The 17,251-nt window shown below is 47.3% G+C and overlaps 1 protein-coding gene across 1 annotated transcript in view; it reads left to right on the plus strand.

Moving 5' to 3' along the window:
- Positions 1-1,803: 1,803 nt before the first annotated feature.
- The window catches only part of PDE4A (phosphodiesterase 4A), a 282,707-nt gene continuing 267,259 nt past the window's right edge, over positions 1,804-17,251 (plus strand). Inside the window, exon 1 of the mRNA XM_035141219.3 lies at positions 1,804-2,653. Coding sequence (XP_034997110.3) covers positions 2,358-2,653 — 296 coding nt within the window. The 5' untranslated portion in view covers positions 1,804-2,357. The remainder of the gene's footprint in view (positions 2,654-17,251) is intronic.

Consider the following 17,251-nt stretch of genomic DNA (forward strand, 5'->3'; position numbering starts at 1 on the left):
ATATGCCCTTTTTCTATGTGTTGGGAGCTACCCCCCACCCCACCCCACACTTTAAAAGAAGATTTTTATTTTATTTTTGCGGGCCACTCCTCTCACGCTAGGAAGTGTTTTGTTATTTACTTCTCCCAGGGTGGCCGCTCACCCTCTGTCGCCCCATACTCGGGAGAGCACCGTTATGCTCCACATGCTTTACCCCAAAGCAGGAAATCTATGTTTCACTGAGACTCGGGAGGCGAACCAGGACCGGGAGTTCTGTTGAAATCCTTACCCCTCATTTCTGAGGGTTAAGACTGACATTGAGACAGCCATGCGAAGGAAGCTCCAGGTCAAGTGTGGACCCAGAGGGAAGGGGGGGCCTGATTGCCTTGCTGGAGACAACAGTTTGGGATTAGATCCAACAGGTGCCTGCGGAGCACTCAATACATGATAATACCTAAGCATGAGGGCACCAGTATTCCTCCACTGTTTGTCCCTAGTGTGTTAGATCCAAAGGTATACTACTCCTGAATGTGGAGGTACCACTTAGTTAAGAGGAGGAGGAGAAGAGGAGCTTGGATTTGATATCCCGCTTTATCACTACTCTAAGGAGTCTCAAAGAGACTAACATTCTCCTTTCCCTTCCTCCCCCACAACAAACACTCTGTGAGGTGAGTGGGGCTGAGAGACTTCAAAGAAGGGTGACTAGCCCAAGGTCACCCAGCAGCTGCATGTGGAGGAGCAGAGACCCCGTTTCCCCAGATTATGAGTCTACCGCTCTTAACCACTACACCACACTCTCTCAGTCCCAACTGGCTTTTGTTGGTGGCTACACTTGGGACAGCGGGTGGTGCTGTGGGTTAAACCACAGAGCCTAGGGCTTGCCGATCAGAAGGTCAGCGGTTCGAATCCCTGTGGCGGGGTGAGCTCCCGTTGCTCGGTCCCAGCTCCTGCCAACCTAGCAGTTTGAAAGCACATAAAAGTGCAAGTAGATAAATAGGTACCACTACAGCGGGAAGGTAAACGGCGTTTCCGTGCACTGCTCTGGTTCGCCAGAAGCGGCTTAGTCATGCTGGCCACATGACCTGGAAGCTATACGCCAGCTCCCTCGGCCAATAATGCGAGATGAGCGCGCAACCCCAGAGTCAGTCACGACTGGACCTAATGGTCAGGGGCCCCTTTACCTTACCTTTTACACTGGGGGGGGGGGTTGCGGAGTGGAAGAGGAAGACCAAGAGGTGCCCAGCTCCCCCCCCCCGCAATAAACTGGACACTACTGATCAGGGCCGGATTTAGGTGTGATGAGGCCCTAAGCTACTGAAGGTAATGTCCAGCTGTCCTTTGTCAACAAATAATTGTGGCAGTTTTATGCTGTATGGACCTAATAGGTATCTAAAGCAATTTGCACATAAAAAATATGTATTTTATGAAAGTGATTGTTGAAGTGAAATACAATTAAGAAGTATATTTTTGGGGGGGGGGCAAGCTATAGCTTGTTTAGCTTATATGTAAATCCGGCACTGCCAGTGCTGATACTTAACGCAGCAAGGCTGATTGTCCTTAGGCCTTTGCTGACGGGAAAAGCTTTCTGTACACGCTCAGAGGCACTCTTGTTCTTTCAAGTACGTCGAGGGGGGTGGACCTGTAAGTAGAAAGGGAGCCGGCTCGACATTGGACGCGAGAAAGCGGCGAAAACTGGCGCGTCTTGGGCGCACGCAGGCAGCCGCGGGCGGGGCTCTCCTGCCGCCGCCGCCGCCGCCGCTCCGGCTCCGTGCTTCGACTTAGTCCGCGCGCGAGCCGGCTGCCGCGCAGGCGGAGCCTTCCTCGGGGAACCGCGGGAGCCTAAGGAGACGCCCGCCCACGCCCGTCTCGTGGCGCCGCCGCCGCAGCCGCCTCGCCAAGCGGGGGATGCCGTGAAGGCGGCGACCCTCGACGCGTCCCCTCCGCCTCCGCTGGTTCCTCCCTCCCCGCAGCCCCGCCGGCGGCGCAGTCCCTCCTTCCCTCCGGCGGCGGCGGCGGCGCCTCAGACGCGCGCAGCGGGGACGCTCCGTCGGCTCCAGGCGCGGGCTGAGCTCGGTGCGTGTTCCGGCAGGCGCCGCCAGTCTCCTCCGGTAGCTGCGGAGCATGGAGGGGGCGTCCGGAGCCGGCGCGAAGGGCCCTGGGCGGCTGCCTCTGCGCTAAGCCTCGCTTGGGATGGTGGCGGCTTCTTGGCGGAGTTTGTGAGACGCTTCCCCGGGGCTCGAGGGGCGGCGACTCGGGTTGCTGGCCGGAGACCGAGACCGAGGCGCGCTAACTCCGCCGCCGCGGCCACCCCGCGACCTGCCCGCCCCCGCGACCGTGTGCCTCGGCAGCTCCGTCCGAAGCCGGCGAGGAGCAGCAGGATGGAGCCGCCGCCGCCCTGCTCGAAGAAGAGCCTGTCCCTGTCGCTGCCCGTGCCGCGGGAGGGTCAGGCCACCCTCAAGCCCCCGCAGCACCTTTGGCGGCAGCCCCGGACCCCCATCAAGATCAAGCACCGCGGCTACTCGGACACGGAGAGGCACCCGCACCGGCAGATCGAGAGGGCGGACGCCATGGACACCAGCGACCGGCCGGGGCTGAAGAAATGCCGCATGTCTTGGCCGTCGTCTTTCCACGGGACCACCAGCAGCGGCGGCGGAGGCGGCCACGCCGGCAAGCGGTAGGCTCCGAAGCGGGGCGTGGGGCGCGCGTCCGGGGTGCTGCGCGGGGAACCGGGGACTGTTGCAACCCGAGGGAAACGCATCCGATTGCTGCTTTCTACTGAGCTCCGGGTTCTTGCCCCCTTCGTGTTTTGACGGCGTCACCCCCTTGACCCGCTCCGCAGATTTTTTGGTTCCCCTGAGGCTTGTGCTTGATTTCAACAGTATTGCCCATCCGTGGGGCTTAGCGTTGCCCATCGCCTGGAGCGTTTGCATCTGGGGAAGCGATAGCTGCTCCTTAGAGAAGTGGGCAGGAGTCCCTTTGCACATGCCTAGAGGCGCACTCCTTCTTTCACAGCTTCCCCCGGTGCAATCTTAACTCCAGCTGAGCTCTGCTTTAGTAGTGTCTTCTAAAGTTATAACCTGCCCAGCACAGAGCACCAGTAAGGATGGGCTTTAGCTCAGTGAAGGTCTCAGCTTCAGACCCCAACACCTGCCAGCAGATTTGGGGAAAGATTCGTGCCTGAAACCCCGAGGAGCTGCTGCCAGTCAGTATATACCTAAACCAGGCATAGGCAACCTTGGCTCTCCAGATGTTTTGGAACTACAACTCCCATGATCCCTAGCTAGCAGGGCCAGTGGTCAGGGATCATGGGAGTTGTAGTTCCAAAACATCTGGAGAGCCAAGGTTGCCTATGCCTGACCTAAACGGAGGAACAGTACAGAGAAACTTCTTGTGTTTGTGCAATTGGCACAGGGCCTGAACCCTAGGCAGGTATAAAATTGTGTTTATCCTTTGGCAATCTCAACAGCCTTAGCTACCTTCTCGCTCTCATCCATACAGTTCATGAAAACAATAATAATGGCTCATAATGTCTTTCCTTCAGGAGAATTAGTAGCAGCTCCTTCCTCTCTCATACAACTCATCTACTGGTTTCTGTGGCATGAAACCAGCATTTCCAAATGACCCTGTTCTTTATTTTAATTAATAATAACAACTCCAAGCCCCATTCATGTATCGTGCGCGAGAGAGGCATGTAAAGCGAGAGGCTCAATGTGCGGAAAAGAGCAAACCCTACAACCTCCCTCTTGAGAACAACAGTGGGGGGAAAGGACTTGTTGCTGGGCTGGCTGGTGGTGGCTGGAGCCCCCACATCACCTGCAGAACCCCACTGGCTCCTTACCCCTCCTTTAGGAAGAGCTGGGGGGGCGCATTGAAGGCATTACCCCACAATCACCAATTTGTCAATAAAAATATGGGCAGCTGATTTCCTTGCTTTCCGAAAGTAGTGGAAGGTTTTTGTTTAGGGCTTGTTAAAGGAAGTTCAAATGGGCATGAAGCCTCCCTGTCCCTTCCTCAGAACTTCCTGTTTTTAGAAGAGAAAGCGTTGAATCGTGCTTTTTGCTTTTATTGTTGTCTGTGGCCTCTTTGGTTCAGCAACTGCCCTTCTCCCACAATGTGTGGCTTCCTTTAAAATCCAATTAACATCTTGTAACAGGCTGAACAGGAGGGTGGGGAGAGAAGGCTCTCAGGAAATTGAAATCTGATGGAACAAGTTGTCTTTATTTATTTTGTGGTAAAATATGAGCTCTTCCAAATTCATGCAAGCCTTATTCCACAGTAAGTTAAATGTCAGACTCTACTGAAATTAGGGCTGTGTATCAGGAGCGGGGAAGCATAGCTTACTAGTCTCTCAAATTTCACTATTTTGTAATGTTCATCTACACAACTCAGTCTGCAAAGCTTTACTCATCATGGAGGTAAATGTCTGCTAAATGCCTGTTTGAAAAGTCAAACCAAACCAGTTAAGCCCACTGGTCATCCCCTATAGGTTAGGCTCCGGGAGTTATGCCTAGTTGGTTGCTTCAAAAAGCAATGTTAGTTCCTGTGGCTGACATTTTAAAGAGTTCTTCGGCAGGTGGAACTGTGCGGAAAGGCTTGAGGAACCCTGTGCTAGTCTTGCCATGATTCATATTACCTGTAAGCTGATGGGACTGGAGTCTGTTGTCAGGGCCACGCAAGATATTTTGACACCGGAGGTGTACCACAAAATGGTGCCCCCCTTCCCCGCCAGGGAATAAAGGGTGAGTGAAAATGTACATCAGGGTCAAGGTGATTGAATAGTCCACATCTCTTCAACTACTCAGTACTAGCTGGTTTCCGTCATTCATACCTTCTGCACAGCTCACTCTTAGGAATTATTATTAAATTTATATACCACCCTTCATCCGAAGATCACAGAGTGGTTTACAAGTGTAAAAACACAAATTACGGAACATAATAACAAACCACACCACCCACACATTTAGAAGGCCATAGATTGTTTAATCAGCCAAAGGACTGGGGGAAGAACGTTTTTGTCTGGCGCCTAAAGATATGTAATGGAGGTGCCAGGTGAGTCTCCCTGGGGAGAGCATTCCACAAACGGGGAGCCACCACAGAAAAGACCCACTCTCATGTAACATTAGCAAGAACTGTAATGGAATCTAAAGGCTCGTCAGTTCCAGACCCACCCACTGCAGCAGGAGTCACTCGTCCTAAACTCTTTCTGAGAGATGCTGTGCTGCTGAGCATGCATTTAAAGGGATTGAATGATTTTCTCACTAGGCAGATTGCTCAGCTGTTCTTGCAGACTCCCTCTAATGTTGAATGTGAAGGTGATTGCAGTCTACCTTCTAGTCGGTTGCCTTGCCTCATTGATCAAGGACACTCTCTAGAATAACTTCAATCATGGCATCAGTTGTGTTTTCTGTGTGGAAGGAATCCTATATATAATTTGCTCACCTGCCCCTGCTTGGCTTTCCAACCAATCCTTCCCCGTCAGCCATTACCAGTAGCTTTCTAAGCGTGCAGTAGTGAAAGTACCTTTGCCTTCCTTTGAAGGGGGTGGCTGCCCGTACAACCCCTGTGTGCTAATTCTTGTTGACAAGCTTCCTTGCCTTCCACTTTTGTCTGATGGGCAGCTCCAACATGGGAGCTCCAGCTGGCACAAGACACTGACATATGTCTAGATGTAGCTGAGAGAAGAATTGGAAGAAGAAGATGAGGGAGGGAGTTGATGAAGTAAGAGGACTGCCATATGGCCACAGGAGATTGCATCCAAACATGAGTTCTGGTTGACTTATGGGGAGGGGGGTGTCCTTCAGCCTGCTTATCCTTGACACATTGCAGAGAGCTGCCTTCTGCTTATAAGTTAGCAAAATGTACAAAGCTCATGCCAGTCATATGCTTAGGTAGGTGGTGCAAACAGTTGTGGGTATGTCTTGCATCAGGGCTGAAAAATTATTTAAGCTGTTTGGAGCACGGAATTATGGTCTCTGATTAATAATACTAGTCATATGTAGCTTTTTGCTTTCTATAAGCTAAGGACAGTGGGGTTGTTGTCCAGTTGGTGCACAGCAAGCATATATATTGGTCTGTTAGCCAACTACTGTGGCATGAGGCAGGTATCCTAAAGGTGGAGACTTGGTCTATATACTCACCGATGAACCATTGAAGACCAAATGTGGTCTTCTAACCAGTAGGTGGATATGAATAATTGTGTCCACTTAAAGTCACCCAGTTCATTTCCCATTATTGGATAACTAGAGAAGCTGGGAATAGTCTAACCTGCAGCAGTGTGGAAGGAGGGAAGGAAGGAAGGAAAGAGGGAGGGAGGGAGGGAGGGAAGGAAGGAAGGATTTATTTCAAAGTGTGATTATTGGACATAAAATCTTACGTTTCACATATCAGTTTGTAGTCCTTGTGGTTGCAAACTGATGTTTAAAAGCATGTTGGCAATACCTTGAAATCTTAGAAGCTGTGTAGGTGATATTTTCTAGTGGTTAGGCAGATGAGTTTAAGTACATCTCTTTGCTCTTCCCCATGGTTAGCAAAACTAGATCACACTGGGGTGATATGATAGCCATTTTCAAATATATAAAAGGGTGTCATATAGATTATAGAGGAGGGAGAAAGGTTGTTTTCTGCTGCTCCAGAGAAGCGGACACAGAGCAATGGATTCAAACTACAAGAAAGAAGATTCCACCTAAACATTAGGAAGAACTTCCTGACAGTAAGAGCTGTTCGGAAGTTGAATTTGCTACCAAGGAGTGTGGTGGAGTCTCCTTCTTTGGAGGTCTTTAAGCAGAGGCTTGACAGGCATATGTCAAGAATGCTTTGATGGTGTTTCCTGCTTGGCAGGGGGTTGGACTGGATGGCCCTTGTGGTCTCTTCCAACTCTACGATTCTATGATTATATGATTCTACACTATACAAAATAAAGGCATTCAAATTTTCACACAGAATACAAAATTCAGCTGTTTTTTTATGTTGAACTTAGGTTGCTTGGGCAAATTTAATTTCTTTTAAGGCATGTGTACATACAGGTAGAACAATATAGTATTTGGGTCACATTTGCTTAGAATTAGTATCTTGCAAGTTTGAAAATTTTAAAACACAATTTCCCTATTGTCTCCTCTCCAGGCCTTCTCCTTCAGCATCTTGTAGAGTTGTCCAATTCTACTAGTGCTTCCCTTGTCTGTCTGAGGGAACAGAGACAGCTTGCTCTTGTAATCCAATGTACCGTATTTTAAACAATGAAATAGAAATTATTTTGAAATAGGCTGCCTTTGGGCTGGCTGAGAGCAGACATCTACTGCCCACAGATAGTCATTAGTTGTAATAGAGCAGCGCTGGCATTTTAAAATGTACGGCTGTGAGAGAGTAAAAGAAATTTAAAAAGCCTCAAAATTTTTCAAGTAAAATTCATCTGAGATTTCAGCAGCAAATCAAAGTGTATAGGGTATGTGGGAATGAGAACATTGCCTCCAATTCCCCTTTATTAATAATTTTTCCTATGATTAACCTTTCTCCCCCCCCCCCACCCTCTTAACTACCTCCAACACCTTAAAGACAATTTTGGAAGAGCATTATGCCCCAGAATGGTGTTCAATCTGTTCTTTCTTCGTACATTAAAAGTTCAGAGGACAGAATTCCCAAATTGGGCACTTTGTGGCAATCTTCTCCTTAACAGCTTGAGCTGTGAACATTGCTAACGGGACACACTGATTGAAACAGATGTGTAACAGGCTTTGTGTAAAAGAAACCCCCAACAACAACCCCTGAGTGTTAGAATGCTGGTTGTGTCCCTCAAACTGCCACCCCTCTTGTTGTGTGGCATTTTAAAGTGATTTCTGCAATTGATTGAATCATACAACACAACTGTAGTTCATGTTGTCCTACTTCATTTTTTTTAAAAAAACACAACAAAAACCTAAAGTTGTTGCATGTGCGAATGTACCTAGCTGTTGGGGCGCAACATAGATGACTGGGCGATCACAGGACAATTAGCACCCTTGGAATCCAAAGACATATGAGGGAAATGATAGGGGGAACTCAGGAGTCTGCCTTACATGAAGTCAGACCATCAACTTAGCATTGCCTACATTGGCTGGTAGCAGCTCCCCGGTGGATCAGGCCCAGAGACTTCCCCAGACCTACTTAGAGATGTTAAGAATGGAGACTGGAACCTTCTTGTCCACCAATGTTCTAGCACTGAAAGGAAGGGCAGTTGGCTGCAATTATATAGCACACTTGAATTGTTCAAAAGGCTTGTGTAATTACCTCACCAATAATTGCAACAGCCTTGTAAGGTAGGCCAGTGTTGTCCTCTACATTTGCAGATGAGGGGCCAGTAATCAACTGAGGCTTGCCTAAGGCCACTTGGCGAATTCATGGCTGCATGTTGGTTTGAACTGGGGTGTGATAAAGGACCCCTCAGCTCTCATATTTGAAAACTCAGGTCCTGAAAGACTTGAATGCATTGCAGTTGTTCTGGTGAGGATCAGTTGAAAGATTTTTTTCAATGCTTTTTATTGCATTGTTATGTAAAGTATGATTCATGCATGGGTGAAGGCTATTTTAATACAGTTGGCCTATGGGGAAAGAAAGAATATCAGCTATCTCGTAGGCCTAACTGATATTGCCTATGGTGAAGCATTCTCTGTGACACTTCGAGGACTTTGCACAGCCTGCAATTTTGCTTGGGGGAAAATGGGACTACTGTAGTTAGTTACCCCATTGGACTAGTCAGAGGTGGCTTGATTGCAACATGAAATACCGGTATCTATGATAAGGGCACGGCTTGGTCTGGCTGAATAAATGTTGGTGGTCTCGAGTTGGAAAGTCCAAATAGACCCCCTCAGGTTGATTCACACAGGGAATAATCCTCCAGGCTATTTCACAGATTCAGTTCACTTCCAGAGAATTTTCCCGTGGATTGTGCCCCAAAGAGCCTATACTGCTCTGCCATTCTGAAATCGAACATTTCAGACAATTTCTCTCTCTCAAAGAAGAGCAATAAGACCTGCAGCAGTTGTAGGTACTTCCAGAAGACTGTGGGAGAGACTAACTATTACTGCCCCCCCCAGCGTTTGCCTTTTGCTACTGTCAGCCTCCTCTGTATGTTATCTAGTCCAGGCACCCCCCAACTCTGCCCTCCAGATGTTTTGGGACTGCAATCCCCATCATCCCTGACCACTGGTCCTGTTAGCTAGGGATGATGGGAGTTGTAGTCCCAAAACAGCTGGAGGGCAGAGTTTGGGGATGTCTGATCTAGTCTATATGCCAGCTGTATATCATCTACTCCCCATCTCTTAACTGTATGTAAGCCAGGCTGCTTGGAGTGGAGCAAGTCCAGTACCAGAACCAGAACATTGTCAGCTGATGCTTGTTCTGCTTAACAACAACAACAATTTTTTATTTATATCCCACCCATTTGTCTGAGTTTCCCCACCCACTCTGGGCAGCTTCCAGCAAAATATAAAACACCAAACATTAAAAACTTCCTGATACAGGGCTGCCTTCAGATGCCTTCTAAAAGTTGCACAGTTCTTTTTCCTCCTTGACATCTGATGGGAGGGCACCATTACCAAGAAGGCCCTTTTTCTGCTTCCCTGTACCTTCACTTTCTGCCATGAGGGAACCACCAGAAGGCCCTCTGAGGTAGACCTCTGTGTGTCTGGGCTGAACAATGGGGGTAGAGATGCTCCTTATGGTACATAGGTATAGGTATATTATGTACTTCAGCCTAGATTGTGGGTGGGTTTCCCTCCCCCTGTAATAATTGAATTTATTCTGTGTTTGCTGATCTTTGTCATTTTTTTAAGTTTACCGACCTGCTCTGTATTTTGTATATTTGTAATTCTATGTTCTGTATTTCTAGGCTCTGGAATTGCTGTAAGCCACTTTGGCCATAGCTCATTGTGGGAAGCAGCATATAAGTAAACTCAGTCAATCGGGGGGGGGGGGCGGCGTTTCTATCATCAGCTTTAAAAAAAAACCTAAAAAGAAAAAGACAAGAAAAGGGAAATGGAGGGAAAGGGTAGAGGAGGGAGGCTTTTCTTTGAAGACCAGAACAAAGTGGTAAGCTCTCATAGGGGCATAATTTTCCTTTCCTGGGCATGTTCTTGCTTGAATAGCAGTTGGTTCTTCCACTCAGTGGTTAGGGGTGGCTGATCCACAGTCCATGGGCCATATATGTTCCCCAAAAAGTTTTATGTGACCCCCCCCAAGAACCCCCCCATTTTTTAAAATATTTTTTTTTAAAAAAATTGCTCTTAAATGATTGACAGCTCTTGTGGTTCTGCTTCTGTGAGTTCATGTTGCCCAAAGGTGAGTCCATTTGTTTCGTTTGTTTTCTTGAATTGAATAATATATTATATATTATGATTTCAAGTACAGTGGTACCTCGGTTTATGAACACAATTAGTTCTGGAAGTCTGTTCATAAACTGAAGCGTTCATAAACCGAAGCAAACTTTCCCCTTGAAAGTAATGGAAAAAAGGGAAAAAATCTGTTTGGATTTGCAGAAATCAGTTTCCTTAAGAAATAGGAGTGTCAAACGATATGTAAAAACAGAGATAGCATGGATTGAATATACACTCTGCGACAAAAAGAGGAGAGTATGCTGATGGAGATAACAGGAAGTCCAAAGATAAAATTTACTTTCTTTTCTTTTCTTTTTTTTCTCCTTTCCCTTTTTTTTCTCTGGGAAAGGAGGATTAGAAATACGATACGAAAAATTGTAACAAACAAACATAAATGTATATGTGTATGTATATGTATGTATATGTATATGTATACAAGCATGAAGAACAATGTTCAGGTTTGGTGATGGGGAAAAACGAATAAATATCATTAAAAAAAAAATGAAAGTAATGGAAAGTGGATTAATCTGTTCCAGACGGTCCGCAGAGTACTTAAACTGAAGCGTTCATAAACTGAAGCGAACTTTCCCATTGAAAGTAATGGAAAGTGAATTAATCCGTTCCAGGTGGGTCCGTGGCGTTTGTAAACCGAAAATTCATAAACCGAGGTGTTCGTAAACCGAGGTTCCACTGTAGTGTAGATTTGCTTGAGGGAAAGCCTTTGGAAAGCAGCCCCGAACTGCAGTTTTCACATGGCCACGGCCACTTTATCGCGCCAGATGTGGGACGCAGAGAGCTAACCATGAGTCAAGGCAACCAGCCCCACTTCCTCTTGCTTCTGCCTCAGGAGCAGAAATGTCTGGGGTCAACCCTGAGGAATGCTTGTTCCAAGATGAGAGTTGGTGTAACTGTAACTGTATGTGCAATATAGTTAAGTCGACATCTGGAACAGTTGGGATGAAAACTTAAATTAGAATAGAAGCTGTATTACCCAAAACCAGGTTTCCTCCTCTTTCCCTTGAAAAGCTAATTTAAGTTTTCATCCCAACTGTTCCAGATGTCGACTTAACTGCTTCTCTGCAGTTATCTGTACTGGGCAACTGGGAGGTGCAATTCAAACACATAACTGCTGGGCGAAATAAAAGATTCATGAATATAATGTGACGGGTATAGGGCTCCGTTGAGTTGTTTATGACTTAATTAGGAGCCTCTGATTATCGCCCGGCGCGCTTCCTCTCCGCTTCTCTGCTTCCGTAGAACCGGGCTGGCAGTAAAACACACACACAGCAGAGTTCTTCTTCTCACACAGCGAAAGCTTGTATAGCCATTGGATAAAAAGCCTCTTAAGAACACACAGAGTCCAAAGTGTTCTAATAACTACTTAAGTTTATTCTAGAGAGAAAATAACAAACAACCTGGTGAGAGCGCAGACATCTTGCGACCGTCTCCCAGGCAGAAACGAAACCAACTGCTACATACAGAAACACTTCTGGTACATTCTGTAACATGATATTCCTCAGTGGTCAGGTGCTACAGTACACAGTTAACTCTTTAGTTACTTGTTACTCATCACACCCCCTCTCACCTGAACACTGGGGATAGCGGGTATCCAAACTTACCCCAAAACCAACCCTTCACAGAATTCCCCATGCCGTTGGAAACTCAAGGGTTTTGTGAACCCATCTGCTAGGTTCTCTTGGCTTGGACAATACCTCAACTTTACCAAGCCTACCTGTATGCTCTGACATACGTTTCGGAAGCGGATGTCTAAGTGTTTGGTTCTGGCTTTGAACTGTCCAGACTCCGCCAGTCTCAAAGATGGTTGATTGTCGCCCCAAACAGTGATGGGCTGGCTACAATCACCCCAGATTTCCTGGACCAAACATCTGTAGTACTCCAATTCAGTGCATGTCGCAGACAACGCACAGAATTCGGCTTCCGTGGAAGACATTGCTATTAGGCTTTGCCTGCGCGACCGCCAACCAATCAGGGCATTTCCAAACTTGACTACCAAACCAGTCACTGACTTCCTGTCCTCCTGATTGGCCCAATCAGCATCTGCAAAACAAGTGAGTTGTGGCTCACCTTGCGCTGACATCTCCAAACAATACTCTTTGGTCTCCTGCAAATACCTAAGCACTCTCTTAATGCCATTCCAAGCATGCATGCTAGGTTTCGATGCTTCTCTACTGAGCAAATTGACTGCAAAAGCAATATCTGGTCTGCTCCATTGTGACAAATACAACAGACTCCCTAGCGCTGACTGAAACACTTCAGGACTCTCAAACGCTACTTTGTCCTTCACTTGTGACTCTTTCACAAAGTTTGTCTCCATGGGTGTTCTGACCCCTTTACAGTCAGACATTCTGAACTTCTCAAGCAAATGTTCAATCTTGCCTTTCTGACTGAGCAAGAAACTTCCATCCTCAGTTCTGTCTATCTGCACACCCAGATAAACATTCACTGCACCTAGATTCTTGAGTTTGAACCTCTTGCCTAGCTCTTTTGCAAACTTCTGCACTTGCATCTGGCTCTTTGCTAAGCAGATCAAGTCATCAACATAGACAAGCAACAGTTCTTGCTGTTCTCCTTCACCTCTGAGATACAGACAACTGTCAGCTAGACTCTTCCTGAAACCTAGGCTCTTCAAAACAGAATCAAGACATGAATTCCAATTTTTAGCTGATTGCTTCAGACCGTAGATCGACTTGTGCAGCTTCCACACCTGACCTGGCACGTCACTCTCAAACCCTGGAGGAGGTAACATGTACAACTCCTCCTGGAGGTCAGAGTTCAAATAAGCGGTGTCCACATCAAAGTGGTTGACCACTAGGCCTCTCTGCGCTGCAGTCGCTAAAAGCATCCTGAAAGATTCCGATCTCGAAGTCGGACTAAAGACATCTGTGTAGTGGATTCCTTTCTTCTGAGTAAAACCTCTAGCCACTAATCTAGCCTTGTACTGAGGCTCTCCAGTCACTGTGGGTTTCAGCCTGTAGACCCACCTACAACTGACTGCTTTCTTACCTTCTGGCAACTGTGTTAGGCTATACACACCAAGAGATTGCATGGAGTTCAACTCTTTCTCCATTGCAACTTTCCACTTCCTAGCTTCCTCCACTGACAACTGTTGCACCTCTTCAAAGCTTTCAGGCTCACACACTGCTAGGTTCGCCCATACACTGACAGCTGAAAACCTTTCAGGTGGTTTACCTTTCGTGGTGCGTTTTGAACGCCTTGGTCCCACATCTTCCCCCTCTAAATCTGAACTGCTTGTCTCTGACTGTGGCTCTCTCGGACTAGCAGCACTGTCAAGAGACCTACTACGCTTTGCAGCCCCCTCTGGGCTTGCTTTGGGTGAAGTGGGTGACCTACCACGTTTGCTGTACTTCCCAGGCTTGACCTGGGGTGAAGTCGGTGCGCTTCTGACTTCTTGCTTCACTTCCCTAGGAGCTACACCACTTGGACCAGCTGCCTGACTTGGATCTGGTCCTGCAGCACCTGGAACTCCAGCATCAGCCACCTGAGTTTCCTCTTCCTGGTCAAAACCTGAAGACCAGTCAAGAAGAACTTCGGGGTTAGCATGAATGCGTCTCCAGCCCTCTTGTTCACAGAACGTAGCACTCCTGCTAATGTGAACGCGGGTTTGGTCCCCCTCTGCTGGTACAAACCTCCAAGCCTTTGAGTTTGGTTCGTAACCACAGAAGATCATTTTTCTGGATCTTGATCCTCCCTTTCTGCGCTTCTGCTTTGGAATTAGAACCCAAGCCTCACACCCAAAAGTTCTGAAATAGTGCACCTTCGGAACTTTGCCATACAACATGTAGTAGGGTGTGTTGTCCACAACTGAATTAAAAGCGCGGTTTGAACAATAATTCACAAATTTATAGCATTCCCCCCAAAACCTCTGGGGTAGTCCTGCATCAAACAACGTTGCCTCCACCAGTTCAGACAGCGTTCTAAATTTCCTTTCAGCTAAACCATTCTCCTGTGGACTAAAAGGAGTGGTTTTTCTGTGCCTAATTCCCTTGCTTCGGAAAAACCCTTGTAGTTCTGCACTCAAAAACTCTCCCGCCCTGTCACTCTGAAAACACTGGACAGTGACGGAGAACTGTAGTTCTACTTCGGCTACCCACTCCTGTATCACTCTGGCAGCCTCCCCCTTCTCTTTCAGTGTTATGACCCAGGAAAAATGACTGAAATCATCCAGAAGACACAAAACATATTTTGAACCACCTAAACTTAACGTTGACATAGGCCCAGAAATATCCAAGTGCACTAACTGAAATGGTTTTGTGCTCTTCCTCTCAGACCTCGGATAAGAGCATCTCTTCGTCTTCGCTTTCGCACATGCTCGGCATTGCAGGTGTTTTTGACATGGCTTGAACCTGCAACCTTTGACAAAATCAGGGGCTTTTTGCACATAAGGAAAAGACATATGACAATATTTCCTGTGCCAAGCATGAATACAATCCTTATGGATAGCGCCCTCTGTGCCCTTTGGGGTATTGGCACTTTTAGCCTGAGCATCACCAGTGTTACTTCCACCTGCTTGCCCCCTCCCATCTAGGACAAACAGACCATCAGACCCAACAGTAACGCTTACCAGCTCAGCCCCATCTCTGGCAATTTTGCAAACACCATTGGCAAAACTTATTTCAAAACCCTCACGCAATAAGCAAGACACACTTAAAAGACCATTTTCCATGCCTGGTACAACATAAACATCAAGGTTAGTGTCTAAGCATTGCATATAAAAAACACCCTTGCTTTTAATTGTTCCAGAAGAACCATCAGCAAGATGCAGGCTCTTTTCATCTTCAAGTGGCCTGCAGTTCAGGATCTGTCCTGAAGGCGGTACAAGATGATGGCTGCTGCCTGAGTCGATAATAAAAGCGAAACTGTCCTGTCCTTTGTTTCGAATCGTTGCTAAGGCAGCAGAAAGACGGCTGACAGGCTTATCTGGAGTTTTCCCACGTCCTCTGCCTCGGCGCTGCTGGCTGGTCCCATGACCACATCCACTGGGTTGCCTGGCACCTGGCTGAGTGACCTTGGCTGCTTCCGGAGCTGGGCAGAATCTCGCTACGTGCCCCGGCTCCTGGCACCGAAAACAAAGCCTTGTTGCGCACGCACTCACAGTGGATTCCTCAGTGCTTTTTACTGCACCCCCACTGGCTTCTCTGCGCCCACGGCCCCCCTTCTCAGCCGATTCTTTCTGGCGTCTCTGTTCCTCATCCGCCAAACGCCCAGAAACGTAAGCAATCGTGAGTTCAGATTCAGGCATTGACTCAAATGTTAAACACAAATGTTCATAGGCGTTTCCCAAACTAGACAGCAAAATATAAACTTTTTCCTTCTCTTTGAACACAAGCTCATGCCGCTGCAGCTTATGGAATGCATCAATCACATTGGCAATGTGCTCCTTAATGGGTTGCCCTGGTCTCAGTCTCAACTCAAAGAGATGCCTCATAGCATGCAGCTTAGCTCCAGCCGTTTTTCTCTGATGGACCCTTTCCAAACTGTCCCAGGCTTCCTTGGCATTTACAGCATTTTGCACATAGGGCAGTTGTGTAGCATCGCAGCTCATGGCAATGGCACATAGAGCCTTATTGTCTTTCCTGGTTTCTGCTGCAAACCTCTGTGCTTCAGCTGCTGAATTATCAGCGACAGGGGTTGGAGGATTTAACACACAAGTCCACAAATCCTTTCCTAGCAACCACATTCTGGCCCTTTCTCTCCACTCTGCATAGTTGTCGCCATTCAACCTCTGGAACGGCACGACAAATGACTCCTGTAGCTGCTCCGCCATCTTGTCCACCCCCGGGCTCCGTGTCTGTGTACTCACTCAGAATAGCTCACGTTGCTCCTCCGGGTAGACTGCGGATCCCAGCCTTCTGGTACAGGGTCTTCCTGCTAGCGAGTGCATCTATTGATTGCCGACTGCAAAACAACAGGTTTCTCCCAGCTAGCTCTTTACACCGGCTTTCTCCAAGGCTTTTACAGCTGCAATCACCTTTTATTGCTTTGGTGATTGATTAGGTTCTATGACCCATAACCTGTGACGGGTATAGGGCTCCGTTGAGTTGTTTATGACTCAATTAGGAGCCTCTGATTATCGCCCGGCGCGCTTCCTCTCCGCTTCTCTGCTTCCGTAGAACCGGGCTGGCAGTAAAACACACACACAGCAGAGTTCTTCTTCTCACACAGCGAAAGCTTGTATAGCCATTGGATAAAAAGCCTCTTAAGAACACACAGAGTCCAAAGTGTTCTAATAACTACTTAAGTTTATTCTAGAGAGAAAATAACAAACAACCTGGTGAGAGCGCAGACATCTTGCGACCGTCTCCCAGGCAGAAACGAAACCAACTGCTACATACAGAAACACTTCTGGTACATTCTGTAACATGATATTCCTCAGTGGTCAGGTGCTACAGTACACAGTTAACTCTTTAGTTACTTGTTACTCATCACATATAATTCCTTCCATCATAATGTAGGAAACCTAGACAACTAAACAGATAAAAAGAAATGTTTTATTTTTAAAGCTTACCCAACCCCCTACTTACTGTCTACTTGTTTTTGTTTAAGGTAATTTATCCTGCCATTGCACTGTAAAAACAATGTTTGGGATGACTCTGAGCCTTGATTCTGCGGTCAAGACTGCATTGACCCCCATCTGCATGTCACAGTAAACTGTAGTTTATTCTGATTGTGGTCAAGAGAGTTCTTTGGCTTCCCTCTGCTCATGCACAGAGGTAACAGCCACATTCCCTGGTTTTACGGGGTGTCCAAATCTAGAATTGTGTTTTGTTTCTCTCCAACAGACTGATCAGTAAGCAAAAAAAACCATGCATCGCCTACAGATTGTGACTTGCTGTTAGGACGTTAGAAGAAGCCAGAGATTGTGGTGTTAGGAGGGAAGAGTGAAAGAG

This window comes from Zootoca vivipara, chromosome 15, assembly GCF_965207765.1.
Source record: "Zootoca vivipara chromosome 15, rZooViv2.hap1.1, whole genome shotgun sequence".
Lineage (NCBI taxonomy): Eukaryota > Metazoa > Chordata > Lepidosauria > Squamata > Lacertidae > Zootoca > Zootoca vivipara.